General features: G+C 37.6%; 1 protein-coding gene across 2 annotated transcripts in view; it reads left to right on the top strand.

Annotated features, from left to right (window-relative positions):
• The window catches only part of DAPP1 (dual adaptor of phosphotyrosine and 3-phosphoinositides 1), a 55610-nt gene that overhangs the window by 36952 nt on the left and 4653 nt on the right, over positions 1-14005 (top strand). For both annotated transcript variants that reach the window (XM_030819167.1, XM_030819166.1), the window contains exons 4-7: positions 1774-1904; positions 10126-10173; positions 11561-11623; positions 12315-12400. In XM_030819167.1, coding sequence (XP_030675027.1) covers positions 1774-1904; positions 10126-10173; positions 11561-11623; positions 12315-12400 — 328 coding nt within the window. The remainder of the gene's footprint in view (positions 1-1773; positions 1905-10125; positions 10174-11560; positions 11624-12314; positions 12401-14005) is intronic.

Raw genomic sequence — 14005 nt, forward strand, 5'->3', positions numbered from 1 at the left:
CCACAGTTCTGTTTTTGCAGTCAGACATTTTATGTATTCAAGTATCATAGAATGGTTTTGTTTTGTGTAGATTTTTTTTTTTTTTTTTTTTTTTTTTTTTTTTTTTTTTTTTTTTTGCGACAGAATCTCTCTCTGTCACCCAGGCTGGAGTGCAGTGGTGCGATCTCGGCTCACTGCAACCCCCGCCTCCTGAGTTCAAGCAATTTCCCTGCCTCAGCCTCCCGAGTAGCTGAGACTACAGGTGCCTGCCACCATGCTTGGCTAATTTATTTTTATTTTTATTTTGTATTTTAGTAGAGATGGGGTTTCACTATGTTGGCCAGGATGCTCTCGATCTCCTGACCTCGTGATCCACCCACCTCGGCCTTCCAAAGTGCTGGGATTACAGGTGTGAGCCACTGCGCCTGGCCTGTTTTGTGTAGATTTATCATTAACATTAGGGTGTTTTTTAACCACAGAGGAGATATTTTTCTTTTTCATTTTCTCTGTCTTACTCTAATTCAGGTTCTATACTTTCCAGAATCTTTCAAATCTTTTCAAAGACGGCCTTCCTGATAACCCTTGTAAAATATCACCCTCTCCCAACCCCATCTTTTTAATTCTCTATCCCTTTACCATGCCCTATTCATTTTTTCCATAACACTTCTCACACATAAAATATTTTTTTAAATTTTTTTCTGTCTCCTCTACCTAGAACATAAGCTCCATAAGAGCATTTAAACTCCTTTGTGTGCTGTTGTATTCCCAGTACCTAGACAAGTGCCTGGCACAGTGCGAAGCTCTGTAAATATTTGTTGAATGAATTGCTGAATTCTTTACATCTCTTCCATGTCTGGTACAATCTTAGGCTTGCTATAGAAAAGACCCTAGTAAAATTAAAAGCAAGAAACCATAGCAAGAAGAAAAAAAAATCCCCTTAAGTTGCCTCTTTTTGTAGTTAGTTTCTAGTTTCTGATTGACTGATTGATTGAGGGAAGGATTTCAAGAAGGAAATGTCAGAAACATAGCCTCAGAACTGCTCTGAGCTCTTGGAACAAAGTTCCCCAGCCCCCCATGCCTGGACCCCCTGGGCTGAGCCCTTTTTCTGCCTGGAGGCTCCCCACTCCAGATGGAATGGGAAGGAGGCAATCACTTGTGAACACCAGCTTGTTCAGGTCATGTTCACTTAGTAATGCAAAGACTTTGCTTGGTTACTTTCATTAATTGGGTAGTATCAGAGAGTAGGGAGAATGCTCACTTTTTTGAAATCCACTGATTTGTTACACGTTTATTCTGAAACTGATAGGAAATAAGGGCAATGGAGTGGATCTTCCTCTGCCCCAGTGCATTTGTTCAGTCTTGTTTTCATGGCTTTCATAAAGCCTTCCTGGAAAACTTGCAGTAACTACTTAAGATCTAAATCAAATATCACCTCCTTTACGAAAGCTGTCCTGAATCCTTTCATGGAAAGGTTATTCAGGCAGTCTGGGGACGATTATCATGCTTTGCTCACATGGCTGCCATTGGTCTCATCACCCTGTTCATTTAAACGACCATATCTGTTACCAGTTCAGAGCACAAGGAGGCCAAGGAGCATCTCCATCATGCTTTATATCTCAGTGTCCAGCTTAAGTGCCTTATACATAATTGGTATTTGATAACTGTTGAGAAAATGAGTGAGGGAATACATGAAAAAAACAAAAGACTTTCCAATCCAGCCACAGTTATCCAGTTAGCATTTGGACCTTCCTTCTGGGAACACTGTTCGATTATATATTTTTCGTCTTCATTCAGGCACTCTGATGGTTCTAAAACATCCCTACCCAAGAAAAGTGGAAGAACCCTCCATTTATGAATCTGTCCGGGTTCACACAGCAATGCAGACAGGAAGAACAGAAAATGACCTTGTGCCCACAGCACCTTCTGTAAGTGACCTTCAATGTGACCACAAGCTCTCTCACTGTCTAAAATCAATCAAGTTCAATAAAAGTTAATAAGAGTGTATTTGTTCACATAAAAATTCTAGCTTGGAATATAAAACTTGGAAAGGAATGTAAGATTTGAAGCCTATGACTCAGTTCATCTGGTCCTGGGTAGATCATAAAAATTATAATGCAGCCAGACATGGTGGTTCATGCCTGTAACCCCAACATTTTGGGAGGCCAAGGTAAGAGAATTGCTTGAGCCCAGGAGTTGGAGACCAGCTTGAGCAACATAAACATCTCTACAACAAACTTTTAAAAATATTAGCTGGGCATGGTGGCATGCACCTGTAGTCCCACCTACTCAGGAGGCTAAGGTGGAAGGATACTTGAGTCAAGGAGGTTGAGGCTGCAGTGAGCTGTGATTGCGCCACTGCACTCCAGTCTGAGACCTTGTCTCAAAACGAACAAACAAAAGCAATGTAATAGTAATAGGATTTTAAATACTTAGAAAATGGAACTTAAATCTCTGTCCTTAGTTAACCAAACAACTTCGTAGTAGAATGGAAAAGAGAAATTTGCATTCACGTAGTTTACTAAACTGTTTTCTCCTACAATTTTCTTATATTAAGAAAATATATTTTTTTTAATATTTCAACTATCTATGGAAGACAAATATTCTCCACCTTTACTATAAAAACTCAGTGTATTATTTTTTCTAGCTTTTTTTCCTTTACTGACTGAAGTTTACAGACAGAATACACTTGTGCTTCTTTGCAACACGAGCCATTGTTCAGTTTCAGTGCAATTGGAGCACTCATTGTTTGTCCAAGAGTCCATTTATGTTTGTTCTGTGAACTGTGACTCTGCAGAGGTTCCTCTCCAACACCCTTTTCCCTTCATTATTCTGAAGGCTCTTCTATTTGTTGTCTCTTCCTTGTTTGCTGAATACTCCTGGTATAAGAAACCTCGATTTGGGCAGATGGTAAAGAAGATAATACCCAAATAAATATCAAGAACTAATTCTGGATAGTAATCATGACACTTGAAAAATAATCACTTGAAGGTATTCAGCTACAAATTATATTAAAATAAGTGTAACTTTCTATATCTGCAGTACTTTTCTCTACCCTTGACCAGAGAGATCTTTCTTAAAAAGAAGCCTTGCCACGTGACCTCTGCTTTACATCCTTTGATGATGCCCTTTGTCTTCATGGCCCACCTGGACCCTGCTTGCCTCTGTCTTCATCTCATGCTACTCCCACACTCACACTGTGAAACCTGTCTCTATCGACATTGTGCTCCTTCTCCTCTCCCTACATCTGAAATGCTGCCAACACCATTGCTATCTACTCATGCCTCAAGACTGGTATCAGGGATCATTATCTTCCAGGAAGCCTTTCTTCACCCCCACTAGCTTCTTTTACAGTGCTCCTCTTCTGTGCTCCAGAGCACCCTCTGCTTGCCTTTATTCTAAAATTACCATGCTGTGGGTTAATTACCTTCACATCTCTCTGCCCTCCCCACCAGCCAGAAACATCTAAGGACATGAATCATTGCTTGTCCTTGCAGCTTTACAGCCTAGCCTGGCTCATGGCACATCTTACATTTTCATTGCAGTGCTACATCTCCTCAGAAATAAAAATCCTGAAAATTGACGGATAAATTTATTTTGGCTTTGTTAGAAATGGGGGAGAAGGCATCAGAACTCAGAACTTGAGAAATTTAGGAGTGCAAAACAATAAATAGTCCAAAGGCAGAAAAGACCAAAGAACAAATCAAGATCTACTCTGCAACCAATTCTTGTTTTCCACTTGACCAGTCCCTTCATAATTTCCTCTTTACCCACCCTTACCCTTAATATAGATCACCAGTCACTTCAACATCTCTTTCATTTGCACTGTTAGTTTAACTTCACATTCTCCTCTGCTACACTTCCCCTAAAGATCTCCACTCAAGGTCAAACAAACCATGTCCTACTAAGTGTGTTCTTTATCAGCAATAAAATGCAGATAATACCTAATTTGTGAGATTGGTGTGAGCAGAAGATATAGTATCCTTATGCAGAAATAAACCTCTTTAAAGCACATTCTGGAAACCTTGTTTCTTACCTTCTTTGCTCACTCCAGCTATCAGATGGATTCACCTCTTATAAAATGGAGTTTTTAAAATAGTGGTGAGTGATTGGTTGACAATGACTTGAACTCACACTATATAATGACAAGCTTATGAAGTTGATTGTACATCACTATGGGCAAAAAAACTGTAAAGGTTTCCTAGAGGATCTGAAATGTTTCTCACTACTTCTCATTGGGGAATCATTGGTGACTGGACCAGTATAGCTGCTGGGGAAAGAGTTCTGGTCTGATCAGAATGCTCTTGTCCCTTATTGAACACAAGTTCTAAGCCTTCATTTGCTACCCCAAATGGCTGCATGATGCTGCACCTCCATCTCCAGCCTGAAAGCCCTGAGGGTTTTCAAACTTCTGCATTTTCTTTTTGGGATGTAGTTCTTGCTCAAGGTCTAGCAGTGGAGGAAGAGAATTAAAAGAACTTCTTGTTTGAAGCAAAAGTGAAAGATGCCCCACTGCCCAGAAATGCAGATGACTGTGTAAAACTGTTTAACATCTTTTAGTAACTGCATTTGGGGAAATTGCTATTTATGTCTTATAAACAGCATAACATTGAGTTCCCATGATAGGATTAAATTTAATTAATTCATTTATTAAACAAACTTTTTTTTTAAAAGTGCTTCCAATACACTCAGAACTGTTTTAAGCACTGGGAGTTTGGCAGTGATTTTGACAAAGGTCCTCCTCCCCTCACTGAGCTCACATTCCAGTAAAGATCACAGACAATAATCAATGCAGTAATCTAATACCAGACAGTAATACGTCATGAAAAGAAAAGTAGGATAAGGGGAGAAGAGGGAAGCAGGGGAGGCCTCTGTGAGGAGGAACCATTGGTAAGAGACTTCACTGAAGGGAAGGAGTGACTCACGTCAAGATGTGGAAAGAGTGCTGCAGGCAGAGGAAACAGTACAAAAGCCCTGGAGTGGGAACAAAATTGAGGTGCCTCAAAGGCTAGAAAGGTAGAATTATGGGATGAAGTGAGCTAGAGGAAAAGTTGTAGAAGGTGAGATTATTGAGGTAATGAGGGATCAGATCACATAAGGTAATGGAGTTTTCAAAGAGCAGCACCTCCCAGCTGAGCATTTAAAAATATGAGTGTTTCTGTTGGTGCAATGCTTTGCGGCACTACTATCATGAGTGAGTGTCAAGAGCCATGAAGAGTCTGACTTTACTCTGCTTGCAAGCTAACAAGTTGGCCTGCTGCAGTTTCATGGATGCTGATGGATGACACACGACTTCTAGGTAAGAGTTGAAAAATAGCTTGCTATTCACAGGAAGAGCAACAGCCAGGATATCAGTATTTGTGCTAGTTCCCTGTGCTGAGCCGAAGTTCCCAAAGGGCAACATTGAAAGGGCCAGGTGATATCCACAGTGGGTTGCCCTACAGGAGAGGAACCCTGAGCCTCAGGAACCCAAATCTTTTCTAATGATCAGTAGACATGTCTTTTGCTCTGAAGGGAAATATTTCTCTATTCCAAAGTTGCTTGTATATGCATACTTTAAATATCAGTCTGCAACAAAGAACTGTTAATGCCTTGCTCATAAGACATTTGGAAACTTGACAAGAGACCCGAGGAGAATTATTTCCCAACAGTGATCAGGGGCTAACTACTCTTCTAAGAGTGGTAGAGAATTATCTTGCCCAAAATCTCAGTAGTACCTTTTGTACATAACGTGAAAATTCTTTACCTTCTGAGCTTGTTTAAAAAAAATTCTTGCAGATGGATTGAATGTGATACATGAAAGAAAGAGTAGCAGAGTCATGGCAGAGAAGCCCTGCTATTTACTTAGAAGGCTAACTCTACAGGAGGGGTGGGTTGAGGGGATGAGAAAGAAGAGCTCTATTCTGGACATGTTAAATGTGAACTACCAGTTAGTTGGCTTGGTAGAGATTGAGATTAATATAGTTCAAGTTCCTGACATAATATGTCCTATCTAAAATGTTAGTTTCCTTAGCTTCCCTTTTGTGGTATTTGACATTTTTAACAACTCCCTCCTTCTAAAAATTCTGTTTCCTTAGCTTTGGCAACATCTTTCTCTCTTTATTCTGTAATCTTTGACACATTTTATGGTTCCTCTTCTTGGACACTTTCCTTGCATGTTGCTCTTTTCCAGTATTTTGTTTTTGAAACTCTTCTCAGGTTTAGCATTTTGTTGTTTATCCTTTCAGTCTTTCACTTGGAAAAAAAAATGCATATATATACATATAAACACACACACACACACACACACATAAAATAATGAGCTCTTCATTGTAGATTTGTAATATTCTTGTTTAATTAACTATATATTTAAAATGTTTTTCAAGTAATTACTTAGTTTTCTAAAACACCATTAAACAAATTCCGTAATTTTCCATTATTTGAGTATATAAATTTATTCAGTTAATCCGCTATTATGTTTTAACATGCTTTTTTATTTGAAATAATGTCAAAGTTACAGAATAATTGCTAGAATAGTACACAGAACTTGGTTTTCCCCAAACCATTTGAGAGTAAATTGCCTACATGATGCCCCATCACCCTGAATATTTCAGTGTGTGTTTCCAAAAATAAGGGCAATTGCCTACGTGACCACATAGAGCCTTTCAAACTAGAAAATCAACATTGAGGCTGTGCCACTGTTTCATCCACAGATCTCATTCAAGCTTCACTAGTTTCCTCAGTAAGGTCCTTCAGAGTAAAAGGATCCAGTCCTCAAGCACAAGTTGCACTTATCTGTCCTGTCTCTGGAATATTCTTCACTTTGGAACACTTCCTCAGTTTTTCCTTAATTTCCTGACTTTGACACATCTGAAACTTAAAGGCCAGTTATTTTGTAAATTGTTTCCCAACTTTGGTTTATATGATATTGAATCATGATTAGATACAGGTTTTTTCATGTTGAGTACAAATACCACAAAAGTGAAGCTGTGTTTGCACTTCTCACTGCATCTTCTCAGATGGAACACAATTGCAATCTGTCGCATTATGGTGTGTTTGATTACTTAAGTGGTGTCTGCCAGGTTTCTTCACTCTGAAGTCACCATATTCCCTTTGTTATTAAAAAATATTTGGGGTGAGGTTATTTGAGACTATAAGAATATTCTGTTACTTATTAAATTTTTACTTGCCAATTTTCACATTTACTGATGTTTCTTGGCTGTTTTAATCATTACTATGATTGTCACCAAATGGTGACTCTCTTATTCCTTTTTACAGTCATTGGTTGTCATTCTACTGTAAGGAAAAGCTTTTTATTGTTCAAAATTTTCAATCATTTTTATATCAAATGGTTATAATCATGACTATCATTATTTATTTTGATCCTTCAAAATTTCCCTGATTTGGCCAGTCAGGGAAAGAGCCCTTTCAAGTGGTGTCTGTGTTCATACGACCTCAAAAATAATTTTTTTTTTTTTTTTTTGGAGACAGTGTGTCACTCTGTCACTCTGTCTCCCAGGCTGGAGTGCAGTGGTGTGATCACGGCTCATGAAGCCTCGACCTCCTGGGTTCAGGTGATTCTCCCTCCTCAGCCTCCTGAGTAGTAGGGACTACAGTTGTGCACCACCACTCCCGGCTAATATTTGTATTTTCTTTCTTTTTTTTTTTGTTTTTTGTTTTTTGTAGAGTCAAGGTTTCACCATTTTATCCAGGCTGGTATCGAACTCCTGGGCTCAAGCAATCGTCATGCTTCGGCCTCCCAAAGTGCTGGGATTATAGTTGTGAGCCTCCGTGCCTGGCCTGGCCTCAAAATTCTTTTAAGAACTTCCTTACTTTCTGAATAGCAAGATGATCCGGACTTATCTTGTTTTTTCTTTGTACCCAGCTCTAGAACCAGCTATCTCTCCAAGAAACTCTGCTCTTTTTCCACGGAATAGTACTTTAGAAATTGACATCTAGGTACTATGTGCTTATTGTTATCAGGATGTCACTCTCCCAGCCCACTCAGTGAGCAGAGCTGGGAAAATATGTATGTATATACATATGTACACATACATACTTTTACATCTGTATTTATCGATTCATTCATTCATCCATCCATGAGTTCACAACAATACTTCCAATACCACAAATTTCATTCTAGTGTTTTCCCTTCTCCCACAGTGAGAAAATATGGATCTTATCCTCAGTACATTTACTCATGTGATGATCAGTTGAATATAAGCAATCTCCTATTGTTGTTTCTGCTATCCAGCCCCCACCCCGACACTCCAGTCACCCAGTCATGCTTCAGTAACCAGTTCCGGGCCACTGCTGCTCCCACCCTCACTACAGATGCCCACCTAGCCCAACTCAGCTCTGAAACTGTGCAGTAGCTGCCTCCTCCACCCCTTCATGCAGAAGCCCTCCACACCCTGCCAGGCTTCAATGCCTCGCACACAGCTGCTGCTGCCACCGTCACTGCCATTGTCCACACAGAGGCTCCCTGTGCCCTGCTTGGGCTCCACCACCCGGTACTAAGGTGCTTGAAAGCCCTCCACTCACACATCGATGCCTGCCTTGCTTCACCTGACCTGTTGGCTTCTGACATCATTTAAGGCTGGTAGGCAAGTAGGTAGGTAGGATGTCAGGAAGGACAGTCCTTTGTTTTTGAACATTTAGATGGTACCCCAATGGGGGCTCTTACAAAGAGCTTTTCTACTACAGATCATAGATTTTTAAAGATAAATGTGCTCTGTAATTATTTACTTTCTTACATCTTGAGACTCTGAATAAAATTAATAGTCTCATTGCTTTCCCATGCAGCCTTCTACTTACCTATCAAAACCTTAGAAAAATACTACACTTATAGTATATTGTTTGGGTGGAGGTAAGATAGGATTATTCCCTAGCTTGATTTTAGTAAATAATTCTATCAGGATCTTTTATATAACAATTTACTCCTAGTTATTTTGCCTCTACAGATTTTAACCTGCAACAGCCCAAAATAATTACTTTTTGTCATTGCTATAACACCTAAACTCAATTGAGTCGATTCAATTTATTTAATGTCAAAATAAATCACACCGATTATGAGATATCAAATTCACTAATATTGATTAATATTATTTAAGTGAACATTTGGGTAGTTTATCCTTACTTTTACATCATAAGATTTTAAAAGAAGTGTTTGCTTATTTCCTGCTTTAACTCTTTTTAATGTGGTAGAGATGGTTGTTCCTCTTTTTATTTGGTTGGGAAAATTCACCTCAGAAAAAAATATTCTGGAAATTACCATAGAAAGAACCTTGTTGTCAACCAAATCACTTCCCAATTTTTGTTAATTTTGTTTCTTACTAAGACACATGATAACATCACATTTGAACAAAATATTCTACCACAAATTGAATTTCTTCTGGAATTTATGAAATGATAAATTTCTTGATGTTAGGCTACTTTTCTTATGCAAATTTCTGTTCACACAATTCTCCAGCCTTCCTTATATTTCATAGGTGCTAGGTAAGTGTGTGCTATTATTTTTACATTTGAATTAATGACAACATGAGTTAAAAGAACTGGTTCATTCTTATTTCAGATTCATTTTGGATAAATCACGTGTAAATAAATCTACACTCCTCCTGACAGTCTGTTTCTTGGAACATGGATCTCAAGAGAGTGTGGGGGTGGGGAGGAGGATTATGTGATAAAATAAATGGTAAAAATGCTATTTCTAAGGTTCCCTCTTAAAAATTTACAAAGTATATTAACATAATACAGACTCTGGGAAGCCCTGAAGTAAAAACATCCTTTTAGTTTTGTTAATCCGCTCTCCCAAACGTATTGACAGTAGATGTGTGCGTGTTTATGTGCTAATAACCCTGTAACAATCCAAACAGCTGGATTTCACATGACACACTTTGACAAACACAGACTTTTGTAAGTGAAACGATGTGGTTTATTGTTTGCAAATTGCTAACTGGAGTTAGTAGCTACAGAATGACGCCAGTGGATCCAGTCTGAAAACAATCTCTCACAGCACATGGAAGCTTTTCAAGTGCCTAGGTGAAAAATGATAGACAGTAATTTAAAGATCAAAGGCAAACATTCTTCATTTAAAAATAGGATAGGAAAGGAAGGACAAACGTCTTGTTGTGACAGTTCTGGGGTTCACTCAGTGCTTTTCTTTTTCAGCTGGGCACCAAAGAAGGTTACCTCACCAAACAGGGAGGCCTGGTCAAGGTAAGGAAGTGTGGTTTTGCTCATGCCAGCCACAGAAAAAGAGAACACGTCATGTAGACTCAAGTCTCATCTTGTTAGTTTTTCTTGGAAGCATAATTGCCTGCTTATTTTAACCCACTTGTAATATTTACCTGACTCAAGAGTTCATTTTTATGGCTTATTAGTCAAAATTCTGGAAAATGACTTGACTATTTTTTGACAAAGCCCTGCATAGGTGTAGCCTGTAGTTAAAAGTCAATAAAACATAGTCCTCTGAATGGAATGATTGAGGATGAAGATAGCAAGTTAACTCTAGAACATCTTTCCTTCTTTTTCTAAAACAAGGAAGAAGTCAAAATTGTATAAAATGTTTCCTTAAAGATAGGCCAAAAACATCACTGATGCTACTGGAACTATGTTATAAAATCCAAAGAAAAACACAATTTAGTTCTTACAAGTTCAGAGTATCCAAATCTTCCCCATTTATGAGACTGTACCTTTAGAATTCCTTTGTTTCATCTCAATGTGCCAAGAAGACCTTCATGGAATGTGTCTGCTCCTTCTTGTTTTAGGAGTCACAGTATTTAACCTCTCACAGACACTGGCGTGCTTGGAATTAGCCTAAATAATTTCATTATTTGTGTCCCTTCTAGATCGAATGCTCCCTGAGGACAGAGAGTATTCATATTCATAGCATACTTATGTTTAAATCCTCTGTTACTTCTTTTAACTGGGCACATTGCCACCCAGGGTAGAGTAGGATGCTGTTTGTATATAAGAAGGTAACAGCAGGCAATGACGGTTTTTACCACTGATACCTTGGAGTTCTTAGGCAAGGTTTAGAATGTCACGTGAGTCAGGGTTCCTAAACCTCAGTTTTGTTATTTGTAAGACAAGAATAATAATACTGGCATTGTTTTGTGAGGATTGGATATAATATATAAAGCCTCCAACGATAGTATATCGTCCATATTAGGTACTCAAAGAACAATATTTATTTTTATTATAGAGTTAATAAAATGGAAATTGTAGTGGTTTGTTATAAGTCACATTGAATATTTATGATAGACTAATTCTTTTTGTATTTAAAAATATACTAATGATATATCTGCCTTCATTTTTGTTATAAATCACATTGAATATTTACGATAGACATTCTTTTTGCATTTAAAAATATACTTATGATATATCTGCCTTCATTATGAGCTTAATGCATGAAATTATTTTAATTTTTATAGATATTTTGAAACTTTTTTCTCAGAAATGACACACAAGAATTTTTTCAGGGTTATAGTATTTAATTTTTTAGGTACTTTTAAAATGAAAGTAAATCATCTGGTTCAAATATTACATTCCTGTATTCAAAACTTTGTGTGTGTGTGTTTGTATGTGTGTGTGTTTTTCTCAGACCTGGAAAACAAGATGGTTTACTCTGCACAGGAATGAACTGAAATACTTCAAAGACCAGATGGTGAGAAACGTGATAATATATTTTTCCTTTAAAAATCAATTATCTAGATGAAAGAAACTTATGTCTTTAAAATCTCTGAAATTATTTTTATATCCACCTGAAACACCTAATAAATGATTGGAGTTATGAATTCTTGATTCCTGAAATGAGCAGAGTTATTTTGCAAAGATGAGATGTATATCCCAGAAATTGCTGTCTTGGATTGGCTAAACTATAGCTCCCCAGGGCACATAATTCCCTCTGTTTAGGGCAATGTAATTATTCTCTTGCCACAATTTATTAACTGTCTGTCTGCAGCAATTTGTCCCTTTATTAAAAATACAGTTTCTCTATTTCCCATGCCCATTTCATTAAGCCAATTTAAAATTATTTTTTCTCACTTTTCTTATATAACATTTCTAAGAAAGTAGAAGTTTTAAAAAATGAGAGAAAAGTATGCCCCTCTTCCATGTGTTAAAATCTATCTTCATCAGTAAATTGATGAAGGTAGTCTCTTAATGCCCAGTTTTATGAAAGGCTCATTCCAAAACCAAGGACTTCCCTTGGTAGGGCTTTTCTATTGTCAGTCCTGTTAGTGAAAGGAAATTTGACAATTGCACATAATGGAAGACTTGTCAGAGGAATAACTGAGGGACAGATTTGTCTGTTTTTTTTTTTAATGATGACGTATGTTGCTTTTTATTTTATTTAGTCACCAGAACCAATTCGAATCCTTGACCTAACAGAATGTTCAGCTGTACAATTTGATTATTCACAAGAAAGGGTAAACTGTTTTTGGTAAGTTATTTTATAAAGAAAACGTTTTTTAATGTCTTCTTGCCAGACACTTATTTTGGCTAAGGAATAGAAAGCTGTATATCTTAATGCCTACAAAGTTTAGATCTGAGGGGCATGCCTACATGTAAGGAGTGTTTTCAGCTGAGCGTGACATAACACCTCATTTAAAGTAGCTTAAACAAACAGGCAGGTCAGCTCAGCTTACGTTGTGTGCTGGAGAAGTATGACTCACGTAGAGGATGCCATTCACATCTTAGACAATTTAATTTCTTTGAGGTTTTCTCTCTCATTTTATTTATAACTTTGTTGACTCTAATGATAGGTGACTTGTATTGTTTTGACAATTTCTGGCAGATGGCACAAAAATATTTTGTTCTAACGTAATCAGTATGTTATAAAAATGTTCTAACTGAGAGAAGAGTCTTGATAAAGGAATGTCTTATTTCCCACTACCTTTTATTTTAAAGTTTTTCAAGCATACACAAGTTGAAAGACATATGTTTATATACCCTCCATAGCAGTTATTAATATATCTTACCATATTTGCTTTATCCTAGTCTATCTACTTTTTTTTTTTTTTCCTGAACCAATTGAAAGTAAGTTGCAGACATCATGGTACTTTATTCCTAAAGACTTTAGTATGTGTCTCCTAAGAATAAAATATCACATATGGGACTACAATATCATTTTACACCTGAGGAAATTAATGTTAATTCTATAATATCAACTGAGAATGGGTGTCTTTTTAAAATGTGCGTAGACATGCCCTGTGAGCTAGCAGACCTTTATTTTTCGCATATATCCAAAAATCAGGAGGCAAGCAGCTGTGGTGACAAGACCAGGTCCAGGGTCTCTACTGTTCTCCTGGCCTTTTCTTATGCTGGCTACTTCAGGATTTGAGTGTCTACTACACCTGTAGGTCTCATGTTTTCAACAAAGTACAAAGACAGATGTAGGGATGATATCATCCATGTCTGTCCCTTTTTATCAGGAAAACCAATGTTTCTCCAGAAACTCCCCTGTGAGACTGGGTGCCATGGCCATCCCCAGCAGCTGATCATAATTGGCTTAAACAAATTAGGATTTATTGCTGGGGTTCTGTTAGCAAGAGAAAGGGATAATTATCTCTATTAATAGACAGTTAATAATGTCTCCCATAGGGAGTACCAAACAATGACAATGTCAGAAACCAGTTTTCGAGTATATGCACTGTATCACTCCCTCTCCACCACTGTCCACTCGCCCTCCACTAGACCTCACATCAAGGTATTACAAACTTCTATGCACAGGGACTTACCTCTTACCTATTCAACTTTAATTGCTGGTATCAACAAAATATACTGCTTAGGCTTTAAGATATAGAAACCCTTCTGAAGGCTTTTTCACAAAAAGAAAAAAGATTTTTGGTATTTTTGCATCTCAACTGTAAGTACAGGAAGTATGTTCAGTATGTAATTTAGGGCTGACCTTATCGCTTACATAATTTTAACTAGGTAATCAGACACAGTCAAATGAAAAATTACTATACATCTAGGAAAAGTATTTTGTTCCAGTGGGAAAGTTCTTACTCCCTGCAGCAGAGACTGACTCTTGGCCAGAGATGGG

Source organism: Nomascus leucogenys, chromosome 9 (assembly GCF_006542625.1).
Source record: "Nomascus leucogenys isolate Asia chromosome 9, Asia_NLE_v1, whole genome shotgun sequence".
Classification (NCBI taxonomy): domain Eukaryota; kingdom Metazoa; phylum Chordata; class Mammalia; order Primates; family Hylobatidae; genus Nomascus; species Nomascus leucogenys.